General features: G+C 56.7%; 2 protein-coding genes across 4 annotated transcripts in view; both read right to left on the bottom strand.

Moving 5' to 3' along the window:
• The window catches only part of LOC118708738 (neuroendocrine secretory protein 55-like), a 51230-nt gene extending 31614 nt beyond the window's left edge, over nucleotides 1–19616 (bottom strand). For all 3 annotated transcript variants that reach the window (XM_045575075.1, XM_045575074.1, XM_045575073.1), the window contains exon 1: nucleotides 18463–19616. In XM_045575075.1, the coding sequence (XP_045431031.1) occupies nucleotides 18505–19233 (729 nt within the window). In that variant the 5' untranslated portion in view covers nucleotides 19234–19616 and the 3' untranslated portion in view covers nucleotides 18463–18504. The remainder of the gene's footprint in view (nucleotides 1–18462) is intronic.
• Nucleotides 1632–6979, bottom strand: LOC118708750 (guanine nucleotide-binding protein G(s) subunit alpha isoforms XLas-like). Its single transcript, XM_045575072.1, has 2 exons — nucleotides 3098–6979; nucleotides 1632–2820 (listed from the first exon to the last, which is right to left on the bottom strand). The coding sequence occupies exons 1-2, from the start codon at nucleotides 5238–5240 to the stop codon at nucleotides 2711–2713; spliced, it is 2253 nt and encodes a 750-aa protein (XP_045431028.1). The 5' UTR covers nucleotides 5241–6979; the 3' UTR covers nucleotides 1632–2710.
• Nucleotides 19617–19990: the final 374 nt, after the last annotated feature.

Genomic DNA, 19990 nt, shown 5'->3' with positions numbered 1-19990 from the left:
AGCCTTTAACACTTTAGATATTCTAGAATTCTAGTCATGTTATTGATTCTTTCTACCTACCTACCTATCTTTTCTCCTTTAGGATTCCCTGACTACAGCAGAGGGAACACAGTAATATGATAGCAACTTTGTATGGTGATGGATGGTTACTAGGTTTTTTGTGATGATCTCTCCATAAGGGATAAAAGTGCCGAATCACTATGTAGTACAACTGGAATTAATATAATATAGTGTTTTTATTTATTTATTTATTTTCTTAATCTCTGTCATGTTAAGCTGTTCGGGCAATAAGAACACAGAGTACATATACACAAATGCACACACACATTTTTAAAGCCACAGATGAATCTGCATGTCACAAATTCAGAGTCACATCAAAGGATGGTCATTTGTTCTGCATTTTCAGTGGCAGGAAGATGGATGTCTTGTTTTATGTGTTAGGAGTAGAATGTTAGTAAAAGGCTTGTTCTAAATATAAGGCCTCATTCTCCCTACTCTCCCCCTCCCCAGTGAGAAACTCAGACCCAGATGTATGAATGAATGGTACTTGGGCAAAATGAAACCTGGAGAGAAACTATAAGCCTGGCTACCTGAATTTAGGCCCATGCCACCTGTGGCTGAGGTTTGGTCTGCTGGACCACCGCCCTGGAAGCAGAGCCAGGATGATGGCAAATTTCCCGTGACTGAGGTTAACACCTCACTCCCCACCCCCCGCCCCCCACTATAAAACAAGGGTGACTTCTAATATTCTTAAGACTCCGCCTCAGACAGAGACCATTTGCTGGTGGGTTGATGTCTGTATCATCTATGATATAAGCCTCCAGTGCTGATTTGAGTGGACTGTGCTCCCTGCCCTGCACCCCCTCTTTCCCCCCGCTCAAATAGAGGACCCAAGTCATTTCACAAATGAGGCAACTGAGGCCCCAGAAGGCAAGGGACACTGCGTGCCCGCCAGGGGTCAAGTGCACCGTAACTGACTCTCCTGTCTTTACCCAATTGTGTCTCCCCCATCATGGCTGTGCTTGGAATATTGAAATGGGACTGTTGTGGCAAAACCAGCTGTTTGCAGGAAAACAGTGCATTGTCATTTGAGGCTCGGTGGCTTTAGTGCAGTGGGACACCCGAAATGTTCTTGGGAAAATGATGATGTCATTATCTTTATGGGTGGGCATAAATGACCATCACATTTAACACTGTGATTTGTGAGAGACGCACATCACAACAGCATACAGCCATGTCCATGATGTCATTAATTAAAACCAGGACACATTATAAAGTGCTTAACAAACATTTAGCAAAGCCTTAGAAATAGTGATCTTCAAATCCCTTGAAAGGTCTTAGAAAATAAAATAAGGAAATTCACTTTGGAATTTTCATTTAAGCCACACATTCAGACCATTGCTAATTACTGCTTTGATTAACTGTGACACAAGAGTCAACACTCCAGATTGGAGCTAAAGGAGTCTGGAGGGGGCAAAGAGGGTGGAGACTGGGCGGGGCCAGGGAAGGACATGAAGATGGGCCGGGCGTCTTGCTGTGGTAGAAGATGTGCCCCCACCCCCGTAAGGGAGGGGGGCAGGCAGAGGGCCCCCAAAGGTACCCTTCTAATATGATTATGAGCACAAGACCTCTTTAATGTTTTTCAATCACCAGCCCATTTGCAGAGGATCTTACCTTTGAGCCTCTTTGCCCCCAGCTAAAGCTACCTGAAAAGATGCACATGCAAACATTTACAGATTTCACAAGTCATGGTCAATTTTATCACGTTTTGTCCACACACTTAAAATACACTCGGAGCATTTTAAAAAATGATTTATTTTAATTGCATTTGAAATATGACTGTGGTCCACTCCCAGGCATCCCTCTTTTACCTAAGCCCCTCCTACTGCATGAGCGGGGAAAGTGTCAATGATGGGCTTACCTCGGGTGGTCCGGGGAAGGGGTGGGTGAGTGGGTGGGGGGATGGATTATTTCATGTTTTTAATAACAGCCACGCCCACCCCCTCGGAACCGGCCCCGCGTGGTTTGCATCCAGACTTGCCTAGAGCATGTTTGCGTGCTTTTCCCGCCCCCATCCCACCCCTGCCCCTCCACCAGGTGAGCCGAATGTGTGCAGAATGCCGAACTTATGTGTGCAGCCCCTGACGCCCCAGATACCTGAGTGTCTGGTTTTTTTTTCAACCGTAAAGGCGAGAGGGTTTGGCGGAGGAATGAGAAGAGAGGAAACGCTTATCGCAAAGGGAAAAAAGAGAGAGACACACAGAAAACAAGGTTATGCAGGCCATCAGGAGGCGGCCCCCGGCCCCTGCGCGGGGCGCCCACCGTATTACCAAGATGTCCCACAGCCTTCTCTCCGCGTTTTCCGCGCCGCCCGCTGCAGAGCCGGCTGGCAGGACCGCAGAGAGTGTGGACGCGCCAAGTTTGCGCCCGCACCATGGCGCACAACACAAGGCAGCCCGCTCCCCAACAAGTACACAGTCGGCGGGTGGTTCGGGGTGCCAGGGGAGGGAACTGGGGGACACTTTAGCGCATGTCATGCACAGCCGGACACAATATGGACACCAAACACACACCAACAACAAGCTGTCTTGAGTTCAAGCAGCCGTGCCAGGCGAGGCGGGGCGCGCCTTTCCCAACGACCCCATCCCACCACGGCCACAAACAGCTCAGCCGGGCCCCCCCCCCAGGCCCCTCCCCGGCAGCTCCTGGCTCACCTGTAGACCCCGCCTGTCAGGACGCGCCCCCGGCCTCTCAGGCTGGCCCCCACCCTGGGAAGTCGGGTCGTCCTGCGGCCGCGGCCGCGGCCCCTGGCACGCTCAGCTGGAAACGACCCCAGTGTTGTACACCATCTTTTTTTTTTCCTTTTCTCCGCGCCGCGCGTTCACTCCGGCCACCCGAGCCCACCCGCGCCCTCCGCCGCCCGCTCCCGGGGCAGAGAGGGGCCCGCGCGGGGACTCCTAGCAGGCTCTCCGGCCTCCGCCCGGCCGCCCGCCGCCCGCCGCCGGCCCCGGGCCCCGGGCAGCCCTGCCTCCCGCTCCCGCTCCCGCTCCCGCTCCCGGGCGGCCCTGCTCGCCACGGGCAGAGTCCGCCGCTTTACCTAGAAGCAGCAGGCGGTGGGAGCACATGAAATCCACCCTCTCGGGCCCGAGCTGTCGGTCGAGGAGCTGGCCGCCGTGCCATCTTGAGTCTCCCTGCTGGGTGAGGCGTTGGGGGAACTCCTGTCGTCGGCTCCGCTCCAGCATAGGAATCGAGACCTGGCCGCCGGCTCCGGACTGGGCTCCCTTGCGCTTGCTTTTGCCTTTTTTGCCGAAGCAGCAGGGGAGGAGCCATTCGAAGAACTGGCGGAACACGTTACGCTTCGACTTTCTGCTGCGGCTGCGGCCACGATCTCCGTCTCCGTCGTTCTCGCCGCCGCCGCAGGGCAGGCAGCTCCACTGGCCCTCGCTGGACTCGTCGCTGCTGCTGGCCCATCCGGGGTCGTCTCCGCCGTCTCCGCCGTCGTAGGCCCTCGCCCGGTACAAGCGAGCAGGAGGTGCAGCAGGCGGATCGGCAGGCTGAATCTCGGGGCTGGGGGGCCTAAGGAAGCGGGGGTCGGGGCGGACGATGGGACGGTGGTCGGAATGGGATCGCCTGGCTGGGCCTGCCCACCGAGCGGACAGCTCTCGAGCTGTCTGGGCATCTCGAGCAGCCCGGGACACGCGGAGGGCTGCGTTGTGTGGACCATAGCAGGAGGGTGGGACTCCCCAGGCTGCAGACGCATAGGGGACTGGCCGGGGGGCAGGATCGGGCCGGCGGGCAACACGGGGTGGGACAGCGGGATCTGCCCTGGCAGTGGGACCTGCCCCGGCGATGGGGGGCCGGGGGGCAACAGGGGGTGGGACATCAGCATCTGCCCCTGCGGCAAGATCTGCCCCAGTGACATCGGGGCGGGGGGCAACAGGGGGTGGGGCTGCAGGATCTGCCCCGGCGCTGGCGGGATCTGCCCCGGCGCTGGCGGGATCTGCCACGGCGGGATCTGCCAGGGCGGCTGGCTCCGCTGCGGCTGCCGGGTGGTCGGGAGAGGCTCCGGGAGCAGTTGGTGAATCGGGAGCGACTGGGGCATTGGCGGCTGCCCCAGCGTCAGGAGCTCCGGCGTCTGGAGCTTCGGGGGCCGCGGCGACAGGAGCTCGGTCTCCGTCTCGGTCTCGGTCTCGGTCTCGGTCTCCGTCTCCGTCTCCGGCTCCGGCTCCGGCTCCGGGAGAAGGGAGCTGGTCTCCCTCTGCGGCTGCGGCTGCAGCGGGGGCTGCTGAGCTTCCTTCCATCTCGGCTGCTTCTCCTTCAACTGGGGGTCTCTCTCCCTCTGCCTGCTCTGCCGCGGCTGGGGCTCCGGAGACCTCGATGGGCGGGCTGTCTGGCGCGATTGGCGGGCTGTCCATGTTGACGGGAGCGTCGCCGACCCCAACGGGAGGGGATTCAATTTCGAGCTGGGGTCCGGGGACCTCCATCGGGGCGCTGAAGCCCACGGAGTGTGGAAGAGCTCTGGCTGCCTCTCCGGATGTGCTGGCGATGGCTCCGGGGACCAGGCGGGGGGGCTCGTTCGCGGCGGGAGCGAGGACGATCGCACTCTGCTCCGCGACTGCCGCGGAGTGGCCGCCGCCACCGTCGTGGATTTGTAGGGGAGCTCGGGGGAGCCCGGGGGGTGGGCTGTCGTGCCCACGGACTGCTCCATCAAATGCAAATGGCATAGACTCCTCCGGGGGAGGGCTGCCGCTTCCGCCGCAGCCTGCGTAGGCAGGGCTGCGCACTCGGGGCGCCAGTGAGGGGGCGCTAAAGACCCCCGCGGCGGGGCCTCCGGGAGCGCGCTCGCTCCGCGAACGAGGCTGACTGCTCCCCCCGCCCCCGGCAGGCTGTTCCCACTCGAAGGGCATGGCTTCTTCCGGCGGAGGGCTGTAGCCTCCCAGCTCTGCTCCGGCATCACCGCGGGCTCCGGGCTCCATGGGCGCTGGACTGTCGGCTCGGGGGCCTGCATGGGCCCCCCTGGCGTCTGCAGGCCGCCCCAGGACAGGCCAGAAGCCTCCCCCGCCGGGCTGCTGGACCTCGAAGGGCATGGCTTCCTCCGGAGGTGGGCTGTATCCTCCGTGGGCTCCGACTTCCGGGCCTGCCTCGCCCTGCACGTGGGGTCTGGAGGGCTCTGGAGGTCCGCGGGCCTCGCCGTCAGTCTCGACGGGGACGGGCTCCCTGGAAGGCGATGGGGCCTCCATTTCTTCGGCTGCGCCAAGCCCAGCACTGGGGGCAGCTGCCCCTGAGGCCTCCAAGGGTGGTTGCTCGGGCTATTATTTCTCGAGTTCAGGGGGGAGATGGCGTTGTCCTGACATATGGTTGCCGTAGAGGCAGTGGCACATGCCCATAACACGGTGGCGGCCTCTTAATCTATATTTGGGGCTCCGTGAGACGGAGCACCCAACCAAACTAGGGTGAAAAAAATACTTTCCAAGAAAATGAAAACAAAATTACCAGCCAGCCGGTTCTTCAACCTCACTGTCCAATCCCCGCTGGGCTGGGGGTAGAGGCCCTCAAACCCTAGGCTGTGGTAGAAGCAATTCTCTTGTTGCTGGTGGCATCTCAGTTCCTTCCAGGCCACTTTTTACCTCCTGGGGCTGCTCACGGCTCCCCCCCTCCCCCACGCCCTACCCTGGGCCCCCTCCTCAGTCTCTGTCTCTGTCTCTGTCTCTGTCTCTGTCTCTGTCTCTCTGTCTCTCAGGGCTCTCCAGGCTAGCTCCGCCCCTTTGGATGCGAGGAGCGCGCCGATTCGGTCCGAAAGTCGCCCGCAGAGCTCCCCCTCGGCCGCCAGAGGCCGCCGGCGGGGGCCCGGGCAGCTGCGGGAGCCGCTTCCGCTGCCTGCAGCCCGGGCCTTGGGGTCCGGGGCGGCGAGCAGGCCTCGCAGGGATGTGGCGGCTCCTCCGCTCCGCTCCGGACTGCCGGGAGCTGTCTGCTCGCGCTCCCTGGCCGCAGCACGCTGCTGCGTGAGGCCACGTGACGCACGACGTGGGCCCGGGACGCGGAGCGCAGGAGCTGCCACCCTCCCTCCCAGACGCCAGGCTCTCCTTGGAGGGAGGGGGGAGCTGCAGGAAGGTTTCATAACCCCAAAACACTCCTGAGCCCGAGCCGCAGCCCCCAGCTCTGCGCAGCCTGCGATCCCGGGCCCAGATCCCGAGCACAGGGCGTTAGGAAGGGGGCGAGGGCGCGCGCGCACGGGGATGCGACAGGTGGTCGCGAGCCCACCGATGGGGAGGGCAGGAGGCGAGGGGCACGGCGATGCCGAGCGTGTGCACACAGTTTGTTTTTAAAAAGCCTCGGGGCACTTTCCGGCGCCGCTGCAGCTTTGGTTGGCCGGCTTTGCAGGGGCTGGCTCCTGTCAATCACCTCAAAGCCCCCTCCCCACGGCGCTCTTGGTCTCCGCGGGCGCCGCGCGGGCCGGGGTCCGCGTTCACGCGGACAAGTGATCCGGGGAATAAGAGGGTCTCGGGTCCGCATCACGGAGACCTTCCCCAGCGGTCGCCAACCGGCGGACCACAGACCCCTGGGGGTCCGTGAGGTCCGAAAGGTTGGCGACCGCTGGTTTAAGGAAACCTTTGACGCAACGGTCGCCAAGCGGTGGTCCACGGGCCACGGGGGATCCGGGAGGCCCGAGGGTGGGCGACCCCGGCCCGCGGTAACGGCGGCAGCACGGAGGGAGGGCGGGAGGGGACGTGGGGCGAGGAAGAGACCTCAGAGAGAGCAGGCCTTAGGCGTTCGGGGGTCCTACCGCTCTGGGGAAGGGTGAAAGGGGATTTCATGGGGATTTAAGGCGGATTTGGGGTGCTTTCAGAGACTGTTCAACCCTGTGCGCGCTGAGCCCAAAGGCACCCACCACGCCGTGCCGCGCTGTGCGGGCAAAGGCGGCCGCGGTGCCTGCTTCCCGCCTCGGGCGCCCGCCGCAGCGTCCATTAGTCCCCTCCGCCCCCGGCCCCACTCCAGCCCCCTCCTCTCGCTCTGGTATCTCCAGGTAGCCGCTTTATTTTCCAACTGCTAGAGCCGCAGAGGCAGCAACAAGCCTGGTCCTAAACCCCGCGGCCGCCGGCTGCGCTCCCGCCTCCGTGGCGCGCGCGCGGGGGGCTCGCAGCCGGAGGGGAGGGAGACCCCCGCTGCCGGGTGGGCTCTGCGCATGTGTGTGCTGCTCGCGCTCGGGGGTCTGCAGTCATATTAGAAACATGGAAAAAAAAATCTCTGCTTGCGGATCTCGTAAAATCCGCGGCACGGGCATCAGGTCTGTGTTGCCAGCGGGTGACACGGGCCTGCGAGCCATCTTTAGGCGGCCGCGGGGCTTGGGGACCACCCGGCCTGCAGAGCGGATGGCACGGGGATGAATGTCACACAGGGTGGGCTGCGGCAAGCGAGGCGCAGCGCCTGCATCCGTGTACTGCCACGCCGCAGGTGGATCTCTGTATCCGTGGATCCCTGTACCGACGTGCCGCGGGTGGATCCCTGAATCGGTGGATCCTTGTATCCACGCACCGCGGGCGGGCGAACCACTCACAATGCAATCTCATTAAACCCACCATTTCCCTTTCAGAACGAGGAGACCCCAGCCCGGCGCAGCATGGCCCCCTCGTCTGCCATCCAGCGTTGCCGCGCTGCGCGGAGGGATGCCGACAAAGTGCAACCCTGGGTAACGTTTGGATCCCCCGACAGGCGCATCGTCTCACTTCCGGGGGTCCACACGCTCCCAAATGTCAACACTGAACTTCGGTCTAAACTTTAGCAACTACACCCACGTGCAAAGACGGCTCAACCATTTGAACAATCACTCAACGTGCCAATTGGGTCCCAACAGTCAACTCGCTCCCCTTTGACCCCCAGTGCTGGGTCAGCCATTGGGCCGGGGTCACGCCAATCAAGGCTGCCTGGCGAATGAGCAGGGGGCATCGAACCGGAAACCGGATGTGAGTGGGAGGTCCCTTAGGGGGCGCCGAGTTGGAACGCCCTAAGAGGTGGTGCTGCTTGGAAGCGGTTGGCGAGCGTGTATATGGCGGCCAGGCCCGGGATGCCACGAGGTCAGCGGGCACTGGGGGTCCCTCTTCCTGACTCCGACACTCACCAGGCTGGAGGGGAGGTCGGGGCTCACAGGGGCCAACCCCTGGTCTCACTGATGGCGGTGGGCAAACATACCATCAGTGAGAAAGAGAGAGAGCTGACCGCCCCATGCAAATGAGAGCCCCGATGGATAAGGAGTTGAGGCGACGGGCATGCCGAAGAGCAAGGTCAGTAGATATTGGGGTTGGAGCCCCAGGGAGGCCGCGGTGGCGTCCCCAAAGGGATGACTGCTCTCCTGAGAGCTCGCTCTTTCCCAAAGCGCTCTCCCTCAAGGAGTGAGTACAGACTCCCTTTGTTCCACACGCTCACGGGCCCGGGACCCCTGTGTTCCTCCCTCTTCCCGGCACCTCGCCCGTTAGCAGGAGAGCGCGCTTTGAGGGGATACGGATCGGGTAGTTGGCCTAACCTCCATTCTAAAGGGTAAACAACATAGATGTGAAAGAAAAGACCGTCAACTGGGGGATCTTGAGTGTCTTGATGAAGGTAATGGCATTTCAAATGAGCTTCCAAAGAGGGACAGAGGGCTTGCTTTACTATGAGTAGGAGGTGGGGGATGGTTGGTGTTGGCTGGCGGTGAACTAAGATGGTTGGAAACTACGTGTAGGGCTGCGGAGAGAGAGCATCCTGTGGGGTCTTGGAGGAGCAGTTGGAGAAAGCAGGAAAGTTAGATGGGGTCTCTCCAGGATATGGTGAAGTATCAGGGCAAGCAATTTTGAGGCTATTTTGGTAGGAAATGGAAGTGTTGATTTTTAATTAATTTATTTATTATTTACTTTTTTGTCCTGCAAGTGAGGATTTGAGGCTAGTTTCAGTACAAAGGTTAGAGGGGGTCTCTCCAGGATATCATGAAGTATCAGGGCAAGCAATTTTGAGGCTATTTTGGTACGAAATGGAAGTGTTGGTTTTATTTATTTATTTACTTATTCATTTATTTATTGTTTACTTTTTTGTCCTGCAAGTGAGGATTTGAGGCTCGTTTCAGTACAAAGGTTAGAGGGGGTCTCTCCAGGATATGGTGAAGTATCAGGGCAAGCAATTTTGAGGCTATTTTGGTAGGAAATGGAAGTGTTGATTTATTTATTTATTATTATTTTTTTTTGTCCTGCAAGTGAGAATTTGAGGCTAATTTCAGGACAAAGGTTAGATGGGGTCTCTAGGATATCATGAAGTATCAGGGCAAGCAATTTTGAGGCTATTTTGGTACGAAATGGAAGTGTTGGTTTTATTTATTTATTTACTTATTCATTTATTTATTGTTTACTTTTTTGTCCTGCAAGTGAGGATTTAAGGCTAGTTTCAGTACAAAGGTTAGAGGGGGTCTCTCCAGGATATAGTGAAGTATCAGGGCAAGCAATTTTGAGGCTATTTTGGTAGGAAATGGAAGTGTTCATTTATTTATTTATTTATTTATTTATTTATTTTTTTTTTGTCCTGCAAGTGAGAATTTGAGGCTAATTTCAGGACAAAGGTTAGATGGGGTCTCTACGATATCATGAAGTATCAGGGCAAGCAATTTTGAGGCTATTTTGGTACGAAATGGAAGTGTTGATTTTTAATTAATTAATTTATTTATTTATTATTTACTTTTTTGTCCTGCAAGTGAGGATTTGAGGCTAGTTTCAGGACAAAGATTAGATGGGGTCTCTCCAGGATATCATGAAGTATCAGGGTAAGCAATTTTGAGGCTATTTTGGTAAGAAATGGAAGTGTTGATTTTATTTATTTATTATTTATTATTTTTGTTCTGCAAGTGAGACTAGTTTCAGGACAAAGGTTAGATGGGGTCTCTCCAGGATATGGTGAAGTATCAGGGCAAGCAATTTTGAGGCTATTTTGGTAGGAGATGGAAGTGTTGATTTTAATTAATTGATTGGTTAATTATTTATTTTTGTCCTGCAAGTGAGGATTTGAAGCTAGTTTCAGGACAGGCTGAGGCAATGTGGAGGAAGGTCTGAGGAAGAGAATACATAGGGGCTTGTGTCTGGTCATCACCTTTAAAGGAGGGAAGCCCACAACTTGTGAAGAAAGCAGCAAGGCTGAAGAAAGGCCCCACAGGACCCGATGACAATTGATATGCTAGAATGGCACAAGAGATGGCAGAGCCAACGTCTGGCATCTGGATGATGGGACAGGAGTTGCCAAAATGGCGGAGCTGATTTGGTTTTAGACAGAGCAGAGGCGGAGGAAGGATGGGCAACTGGCTGGAGATTCTCACAGCCTATTTAGGAGGATGGGTCTGAAGTTTAAAAGAAAGGTTAAGACCCCAAATTCAAAGTGATGGTCATCCTTGTGAGGATATGAAGTCACCAGAGAAGAAGACCCTCAAGGGGAGTGACAGAATCTTGAACACTTGCAGTACTGGAGAGGAGAAGGGAGCCACCACAGGGCGTGGCAAGAGGCTGGGAGCGACCGGTGGCATACATCAGAGGAAGAGGAGGAATTGGTCAGCTTGGCTAATCTAGACAGTTTTCTTAACCTCCGATGGTTGCCATTTGGGGCCGGGTACTTCGTTGTGAGTACTGTGGGATGCTTAGCAGCATCCCTAGCCTCTACCCACTAGCATCCCCTTAGGCATAGCAACAAAAAAATGTCTAGACTTTGCCAAATGTCCTCTGGAGGGCAAAATTGCCCCCCACCCGCTACCCCACCCCCACCCCTGGTTGAAACTACTGCTATAGGCTGAGAAACAACCCTTTGCCTTGAGTCGAAATCATCTTAAAGGCAAATTAGGACTGAAGAAAAAAGTGCAGGATTGAATTCTTTTGTGTCTTTTTGCCCATTTTTACTTTTCTGTAGTGACTCTAGACTCTGACACCCCCATTGCTTGGGTGAGTGGGGCTGAGAGTTGAAACTCCACTGCAGATCAGAAGTGAGACTCCAGAGGCCCCAGAGTGTGGCCAGATGTTTAACTCAAAACACAGCTGGAGCCTGGCCAAGGGCCTGAGGAGCTGGTATGGTAAGAGCTGGGGGTGGGCAGGCGGTGGCTTGACTGGGCCGTTCTGATTGATGGGACTACCGGGGAGCCTGCTTAGGGCTGGCAATCTTGTTGGCTTAAAGAAAGAAATGTGATCTTGACTTAGATGGAGGTGGCCAGTGATGAGTGTAGTATGTAGCCTGGTCCAGGCCTAACCCAGGGCCTAGTTTTTAGGGTCTGCCACTAATTTTGTAATAGCAAAATATTTGAAGCCCAGAATTCCAAGTCTGGGTGGTTTTCTATCAAGGAAAGAGGTAAATATTTCATAGGGATGAGAGGGAAGGAAAGTCAGTTCATGTAGCTCAGGAGCTGGCCTGCAAGACAAGCTGGTCCGAGTTCCTGCGAGCTGGCTGACTGGGGTGAAGGACCAAAGTAGAGTGCCAGGGTCTGGGCCCTCCCTCAGGGAGTGGATGGCTTAGGGAGATGCTGTGTCCGGCTGAGGAGGGAAAGGGTTGGCTGTCAAAACCCAGGTGAGGGCTCCCTGAGTTCCAGCCACTGAAGAATGGGAGGCACTACCATGTCTCAGCTAAACCCTCCGATGGCTCAGGGGCCACAGGTAGCACACTGGCTGACTTTCTGTAAATGACTAACTCAAACACAAAGAACTGCACCGCTACCACCTGCAAGGATATGGCCCCTTCCTTGCAGGCCCCAAGTGACACTTTGAGCTTCCCAAACTCAGTCTTATCACTACATCGCCACCTCCATGCCAGCACATAAATCAGCAAACAGCTGTTAACATCCTTCCATTTGGGGATTCTTAGTGCCAAATGCACAAGGCACATCTACATTTTAAGGAGCTGCCCGCCAATCTTCTTAGCTTATCCCTATATCCCAGGAAGCCAGAGCAAAGCAGTGGAAGAGGTCCTTTGTCAGGGAGTGGAGGAGGGCGGGAGAGAAGGGAGCAGAAGTCAGAAGAAAACATGTTTCTGGGTGGTGACACTTCCTCCTCACGGGCATTGCGGGGGGAGGGGTTACCGCAGAGAGCTCTGAGCCCGCCATGTCGTTAGTGTTAGTGTCGGTGGGTTTCTTTCCAGAGAGGAAAAGGAGAGTCTCTCCACCAGTTGTGAGGAAGTGGCAAAAGGAGAGAAGGTAGGAAGGAGAATTCACGTTTCTTAGGCTCCCAGTGACAAGTGTTTTGAGTGCTGACTGAGGAGCAGTAAGACTCGAAGCTGGTCAGGTAATTACTATGCAGTTAAGATGCGCTGCATCCCTCCTTCTACCTGCCCCGTCTCCCCTGCCAGCTCCTGCTGTCTGCAGAAGGGTCTGTGTGACTGGCTGTTTTAGGCAAATGCCAACGGAAGGGAAAATGCTTCCAATGGCCGAGGGCTGGGAGAGATGTCGCCCTGGTTTACAGGCAGTGGAACCCAGACTTGGGAGAATGCTCTCCCCCTGGCCTGCTCACCCTCACCTTAGGGGCTAACGCACTGTGCCGCTGGGCTGGAGGCTGCCATCCGACCACCGTGTGCCCAGTGGGTCAGGTGGTCTGCAGCCTGAGGACGCCTCTCCAGGCCCCGGTGAAGCGGCAGAGAATTCTGAGGGGAGAGGTGGCCATTGCAGGAAAGACAACGGTGCCACTGGAAGGGGACTAAGATGGGCAAAGTGGGGATGGGGGTAGGGTGGTGAGAGGGAATCCTGGAAGATAAATTTGGCTTTAGTGGAAGCTCTGTTTAAGATGTCGGTAATTCACGGTGGAAATTCCAGGCACCCTGGGGGCTTCTGGGCAGCGTCATTTGCATGTGAGGGGAATGGTATATTTCACCTTTGAGCCGAAGCCCAATTACCTAGAGTGAATTTCCTGATGAAATCTAATTGACACAGCGACATAAGCCAGGCGCTCAGAGGCAGCTCCTGCTTGGGGAGGACATTTGTGTCCTCTTCAGCTGCGGGCAGGCCTTGGCCCTGTGCCCCCACACCCCGCAAGACTGAGGCTGGGTCTCCATGAACTGAGATCTAAGATCAAGATTTAAACTATAAAACAAGATTTCCTAGGCTTTAATTCTTTCTGCTTGGTTGAAGCAGTTGAGCAGCATGTATGGGAACTCCACTGCACCCAAGAAATGGAAATTTCTGGGTCAGGTCTGGAAGAGACTTGGGGAAAGCAAGGTCAAGGGTAGCGCATCTGAGCTCCCTCTACCAGTGGCCTCCACTGCTGCCCTGACTGCCAAATGCTGAGCACCCTGCTTCTCTGAAGCCTGCCACTAAAATCCCTTCCCCACATCCCTCACTCAGACTGCGCCGGAGCCCTGGCCTTGTGGGCTGAGTGCCACCTCCAATCTGCGCTCCTCCCTGGGGGGCTGGTCTCCTTGCATCCTCCCCGCCCCCCAAATCTCAACCCTTTCCTTTTGCTATCCTCAAATCTACCCCCACACTACAGCCATCACCCAGTCTCTCTGTCCACGAAGCCATCTTATTCCCTCTGGCCTTTCTGATAGCTGTACACTTGCAGCATGCTCATCCTAAATAAGCCCAGAGAATAGGAGCTGCCATGTCCACACACAGCCAGCAAGGAGCCAAGTCTGCCCTGGGATAGGGAGCTGGCAAGCTGGCATGCAGGTGGCATGACTCCTCGGATGCCCTGTCTCTGTGGGCGGAGTGCTGTCAACTCGTGGTCTCGGGAGGACTGTCACTAGGCTGCTTAATCTGGCTCCTCTGCCTGTGAATTCTCTAGGCACCAGTACCAGCATCTGTACAAGGGCTTTGGGGAAAAAAACAAAAGATTTAACAAGGGAAAACAAGCATCGGTAAATTTCACCTTCTGTGTAGCTTTGTAATATGTAGAAAAAAAAAAAAAAAAAAAGTTAAATAGAAAACAAAAATGAAATGTTGAATTACTTAATTTGACATAACCAGTTTTTAAAAACACTTTCTTGGCTTACCCCATGCATTGGTAATAGAGGCGGAATTGGTTCGGGGCAGTGCAAATATCTTAGTCATTACCAGCTTCTGCAGAACAGAAGCAAACAGAACAGCATATGGAAGTATGTGTGTGTACTAAATTTCATGGGAAAGGCGAAATTAGGAAGAAATGTCTGAAACACCTCCTGGGAGGGAGTGATAATGAAAAAGAAAAAGGTTGAGAAAATTGGTTTAGCCTAACCAGCTGCAGCTTCGGAGCTGGATTTGCAGGCCTAGCCTGATTAGGACTCAGAGGTGTTACTGAAGAATGTGCTCCACACCTGTGGCTAGTTAAGCCTGGTGGTCAGCGTGGCTATCTGTCTGCTGAACCATACCCTGTCCCCCCTCTGAAAGGCTTGTTCTCAGATACAAGGAGGGAGGGAGACAAGCACACATCAGACCAACACCTAACATGTGCCCACTTTTCTCATAGGTTAGTCATGGGACACCGTGGGATTCTGTGTGCTCTAACTCACCTCTTTAAACCATTTTGCCACCAGTTCAAACAGATTTGACAAACTCAAGTAAGATGACCACAACACAGATTTCTTCACAACTGGTGCTTTTGTTTTGATCAAACATTGAAAAAAATTTTTGTTCCATTTAGTATTAAAATGATTGACAGAGTCAAACTGGGGGACTCTGCTGAAAGGGATGCTGGAAACATCTTCAGAGATTTCTCTTTCCCTGTGAAGAAACTGAGGCAGAGGGGTGCTGCGGCTGAACCAGGTAGGCAGGCTGGGACCAGTGCTCAGACCTTAGATCACATTGCCCGGCTCCGAGCACCAGGATGCAGGAAAGAGGTACAATGTCAAACCCTGAAGAGCAGGGCGAGGCATTCATCCCTCATTCTGGAACCTGGGGATTAAGGACTCATCCCCTTTGCTGGGCTGTGACGTCACTCACTTCTGGAAGCTTCATTTGATTTTAGTGATTTGTTTTCTGCTAAGAGACATGCTTTCCCCACCACCGTGCTTTCTGTGTCCTCTCAATAGCTTCCCTCTGCGTGAAGAGCAGCGATATTCAAATATATTAAGAAAAACTCATGCAGTTCTTTAAAAAAGACCTCACTCTTACACTGAAGTTTCCATTTTCTTCATTAAACTTCTATCACAGCTGCTAAAATCCAGGGCTAAAGAGTCAAAGGGCTGTAAGCAATTGGGAGGGGGAGGGGCAAGGAGTGGGGCAGGGCAGAACTTCAAGCTCATTAAAGAAACATTATTACACAATTCCAAACTTTAAAATTCCCAATTCATGAATTCTGATAAACAGATGAAAAGTTGCCAAACTTTTAGAAGTAAGCCCACAACAGACTGTTGGTACCACACAAAATTTGAACATATCTACATGATTTTCCAACTTGGAAAGTTGTAAGAGCAGCTTTATTAAAAAAAAAAAAAAAAAAAAAAAAAAGCAAATTTCCATTAAGCAAATGATTAATGTAGTAAAGGAAAAAAAAACAACACACCAGATATTGGCGCATACCATCAATATAACTAACTGTTCTCCTCCTCCCCCTCTACCCCCTGAAATATTGCTTCTGGCTGGTAATGCACCTGTGTGGTCGACTAGGTGTGACCTTTGGGGAATTTCCTCACACCCTGGCCCCACCTGAGTTGAAAGGGCAAGCAAGCCCATTCAAATGCTAAGTGCCCTGTAGCTGGGTGAGACAAAGGGCGGTTGGGAGGCTGTTGAATTGGGAATGCTTGGAGAACTTGCCAGAAACATCTAGAAAAGAAAGGCAGCTAGCTGACCCCAAGGGGCTCAGGTAGAGTGTTTGCCTGCCTATGTAGCTAAGTCCCCTCTCCTCGGGGGGCACTGGGTGCTTTCCCAGGAGTTTGGCATACTCCTCAGTTGTGTGTGGTCCCTAATGGCCTTGGCACCCTGGAGCCAGGATGGCAGGAGGAAGTTGGGGAGGGGAGATGGGTGAAGGAAGTGTGGGGGTGGGTAACAGGCTTTCACAGTTTGTAAAAAGGAGTCTAGAAGATGGCAAAACTATTTGTGTGTTCCTAGATGAGATGGGGACACCCCAATCATGAATCTGTATATAGCTTAGGTTAAGAAAGCCAGCACCCCAAATGCAGACTTTCTGTTTAATGTTTAAAACACACACACACACAGAAAAGCAGACTAAGACTAGGGATGGAGGGATGGGTTGGGCACCGAGAACTTTTTAAAACTCTGTTCATTCAACCTGCAACAAGTCAACGCAACATACTCTGCAGAAAACCTGGAAGACCCAGATGCCCAATCTATGAAAACAGCTCCCCACTGCAAACCTTGCCCGAAGCCAAGCGGGGCCCCAGCCTTGTTCCCGGAGCCCTTTTCCTCAGGGAGCTCAGGCTGCTCAGACTCTCCCAAAGGGAAAACAACGCTTAAAGCCACAGAAATGGCGTTAACGCACCACTGTGTAAGCAGGAATGTCAGGCTTAGGGATCTTCCTTTTCACTCAGGCAAGTCCACTCTTTCGAGGACCGTAGGCCCCCCCCCCCCGCCCCCTCCTGTAAGTACACAGCCGCCTCCAGGCTTCCGACACGGGGAAGCCCCTGGTGGACAAATTGCCCGCCTGGTATTTACCGGTGAAAACCACAACCGCAGCCGCCGGTCATTAGCCCGCGCCCGCAGCCGCGCACAGCCAAGTCCCCGCGCCGCGCCCCCGCCCCCGGGGAAGAGGCCTGGAGCGAAGACCCCTGGAAGTGTGTTCCCTCTGGCCGCCTCCTTTTCGCCAGGGGGCTAAGAACCCTCCAAACGCTTCACCTATCCCCCAAATCATTCCCATCATTAGAGTTCAAACCGACACCTGAAAACGAGACGCGCGCGCGCACGAAGAAAAGATCAGTTTCCAAGTCGGGAGAGGTTTGCAAACATTTCACTCATCGGTCTTTTCCCCCAGGACTGGCAAGGAAGGGACACTCCGCACCGACGCTGTGTGACCGGACCGCGGCCAGTGAAGCGCTCTGGCACCGGGCACTTTCACCTCCAGGTTAGCCTGCAAACTTGGCTCCGCCGAGCCGAAAATGGCCGGTGTGCGCCGCGTCCCCGCCCCGAGCCGCCGGAGCCGCCGGCCCCTTCCCCGCCCGGCCGGCCGCCCAAACACTTGCCTCGGTTCCAAAAACCTTTCCCCAGCCCGGCGGATGCCGCGCTCTTTGGGGACTCTTTCTAGAGGATTCTGATGATCAGTGCGAACCCCTGCACCGGCCGTTTCCTGACCTCTTTACCTTCCGCAGGGAACACCTCGCGGGGCTCTCCGCCCTCTCTCCGCCTTGCGCAACGGCCCGGGACCTCTCCAGGCGGCCGCCCGGCTCCGCCTCCGGAACCGCTGCGCCAAAGGGTAAGCGATACCCCGACGTGACCAAGCCCGCGCCACCAATCCTGGTAGCCAGGCAGCCCCCAAGACGCCTCTACCTTCTCCGCCTGACCCCCAAGCACCGGTATTGGGCTGGGAGGCCGCCCGCCGCTCTGGGAAGCCGGCTCTTGGGCGCCCGGGCAGGTGCGCACGCTCTTTGCGGCGGCCTCCCGCCCCGCGAGCGCGCGGAGATGAGCGGCGCGGCCAGGGCTGGCGACCTGGCGACCAGCCTCGCGGGGCACTGGCACCAAGGATCCAAGTTGGCAGCCCCGGGACCCGGACTCCTGGCCCCGAGTGTCCATGGCGCGGCGCGCCTATCCCGCGGCGGCGGTCCGCGGGCGCCCGCCAGCCCGCTGGCTCCTTCCGCGCTTTGCAACCCGCGGCCGCTCCGCCGTGAGGGCTGGCCCGCGCGCACGGAACCACACATCCGGCGCCGCTAAAGCCACCTGGGCTGAGATTAGTCTCTAGGAGGAAGAAAGCGCAGAAAACGAGTCGCTTACCTGTCCTTTAGGGTGTGCAGTGAGAAGTCTGGGGCGCTCCGGGATCCAGTCGCGCTTCCTGGAGACCTCAGGTTGTCTCCAGCCGGGCGCCAGGTGCGCCCGCGGTCTGACAAGCCTTTGGCCAACCGGGCGCCCTCCGGCGCCTTGGGGAGACTTGGGGAGCCCTTCCCAGTTCTCGGGGACCTCAGGCTGTCTCTAGCGGGGTGCACCCACCGTCTAACAAGCCTTTGGCCAACCGGGCGCCCTCCGGCGCCTTGGGGAGGTTTGGGGAGCCCTTCCCAGCTCTCGGGGATCTCAGGTTGTCTCCAGCGGGGTGCCAGAAGCACCGACCGTCTAAAGCCTTTGGCCATCCGGGCGCCCTCCGGCGCCTTGGGGAGCCCTTCCCAGCTCTCGGAGACCTCAGGCTGTCTCCAGCGGGGTGCAAGGAGCACCGCCTTCTAACAACCCTTTGGCCACCTGAGCGCCTTGGCGAGGTTTGCGGAGCCCTTCCCAGCCCTCCCGGCCGCCCACCTCCCCGCCTGGCTAGCCGAGCCCGCTATCTTCCCGCCTTCCTCCTAACCTGCATTCCTTCTCCCTCTTCCCGCTGCTCCCGCGCCCACCCCGGCCCCCCAGTTCCCCGGTGGGCAACCTACCTGGACCAAAGAAAACAAGGAGAATCTGGACAGAGTCCTCCATTAGAAACGCCGGATGGGGATGGGTCCCCGTCTGGGAGGGGACCGCGGAGATTGGTCTCGGCGGGTGGGCTTCTTGGGCTTGCAGCCGCCGCGCTGCTGCTGCTGCTCCTTCTTGGGCTTCTGAGACTCTTCGGGGTCCCGCGCAGCCCGGGGCGCGGGCTGAGGCTCCTCCCCCTCGCGAGGGCTGCGGGGCTCCGGGCGGCGGCGGGGCTGGGCGCGATTCGGGGAGGCGTCGGGGCTGCGCACCCGCAGAGCCTGGAGGCGCTGGGTGAGGGACTGGGCGAAGGCGTTCTGGATGGGCACCACGGGGCCGCGCTCGTCCTCGGGCTCGGTCTCGGGCTCAGTGGTGGGGGCGGTCTCCGTCTCGGTGTCGAAGTCGATGTCAGACTCAAGATCAGATTCGGACTCGGTCTCAGATTCGTAGTTGAACCCTTGCTCGTAGCCAGGGCACTCGGGGCGGGACACCTCTTGCTCTGGCTCCTCGGGATCCGATTCCGAATTGGGGGGCTCGGGGGCCACCGGCGCGGCGGAGCGGTGGTGGGCGTTGAGGAAGGTGCGGCGGGCAGCCGCGCGCTGGGCGCGGGAGTTGGAGGTGGCGAGGGCGCGGAGGAGCGCGATGGAGCAGGAGAGCCAGAGGAGCGCAGTGGCTGCTCGGCGGCCAATGGGTGGGCACAGGTCGTTGTAATTGTGGCGAGCTCGGCGCCAGTGAGACCGGGACCTGCGATCCATCCTCTTAGGCGCGCACCAAGAAGCTGGTCCGCTCTCTGCAGAGAGCGGCTCCGGTGCGCATTGGCCGCGGGAGCCGGAAAAGGTGCACCTTACGAGGTGGGAACGTGGGTCTGGCGGTCCCAGCCCCACCTCGGTGTAAGGGCAAAAAGGGAAGCACCTACCGCTGCGACCACCCAACTTTCTAAAGCTCCGCGCCTCTTCTCGCCGCTCTGAGCAAAAGGAAGGGCTGGGGGAAAGCCCGTCTCCTCCTAGGCTCCTCTCCCGAAGTCTCAGACTCTGCGGTCTAAGACCCGGGGAGGTGCCTCCGCAGATCCTCTCTCTGGGAGAGGAGAGAGGAGACTGAGGCGCGGAGAGCTGCTGGAGAGGTTCTGCAAAGTTGCGCGCCCGGACTTCTGCCGGGCATGTGCAGTAGGGCGGTGGGGGCGCCTCCCCGCGAGCTGCGCGCGCGGCGTTGAGTCTGTGGCGCAGACCCTAGTGGGCCGGCAGGTGGCAGGAGGGAACCTTGTTTGAGAGGATTTGGGGGAAGCAAGGGGGCGGGGTGGCGGGTGCCAAGGAGCAAGCAATGGAGCCACAGGTTAGCAGCTGGGCATGGGTTCTCCATGGGGTTCACATCCTCTCCCCAACTTCTCCAGTGTTATCCTTAAAATGAACAAAGCCGGAAGCAGCTCAAACTAAACCTCAGATTTGCAGACATTCAGGGGAAATGAGGGTCTGGACAGCAGTATTAATGATCCTGCCCGGGCATTTTCCAAGGGCT

Source organism: Pipistrellus kuhlii, unplaced genomic scaffold, assembly GCF_014108245.1.
Source record: "Pipistrellus kuhlii isolate mPipKuh1 unplaced genomic scaffold, mPipKuh1.p scaffold_m20_p_63, whole genome shotgun sequence".
NCBI classification, from domain to species: domain Eukaryota; kingdom Metazoa; phylum Chordata; class Mammalia; order Chiroptera; family Vespertilionidae; genus Pipistrellus; species Pipistrellus kuhlii.
The sequence above is the reverse complement of the archived record's forward strand: the minus strand, read 5'-3'. Positions and strand labels throughout refer to the sequence as shown.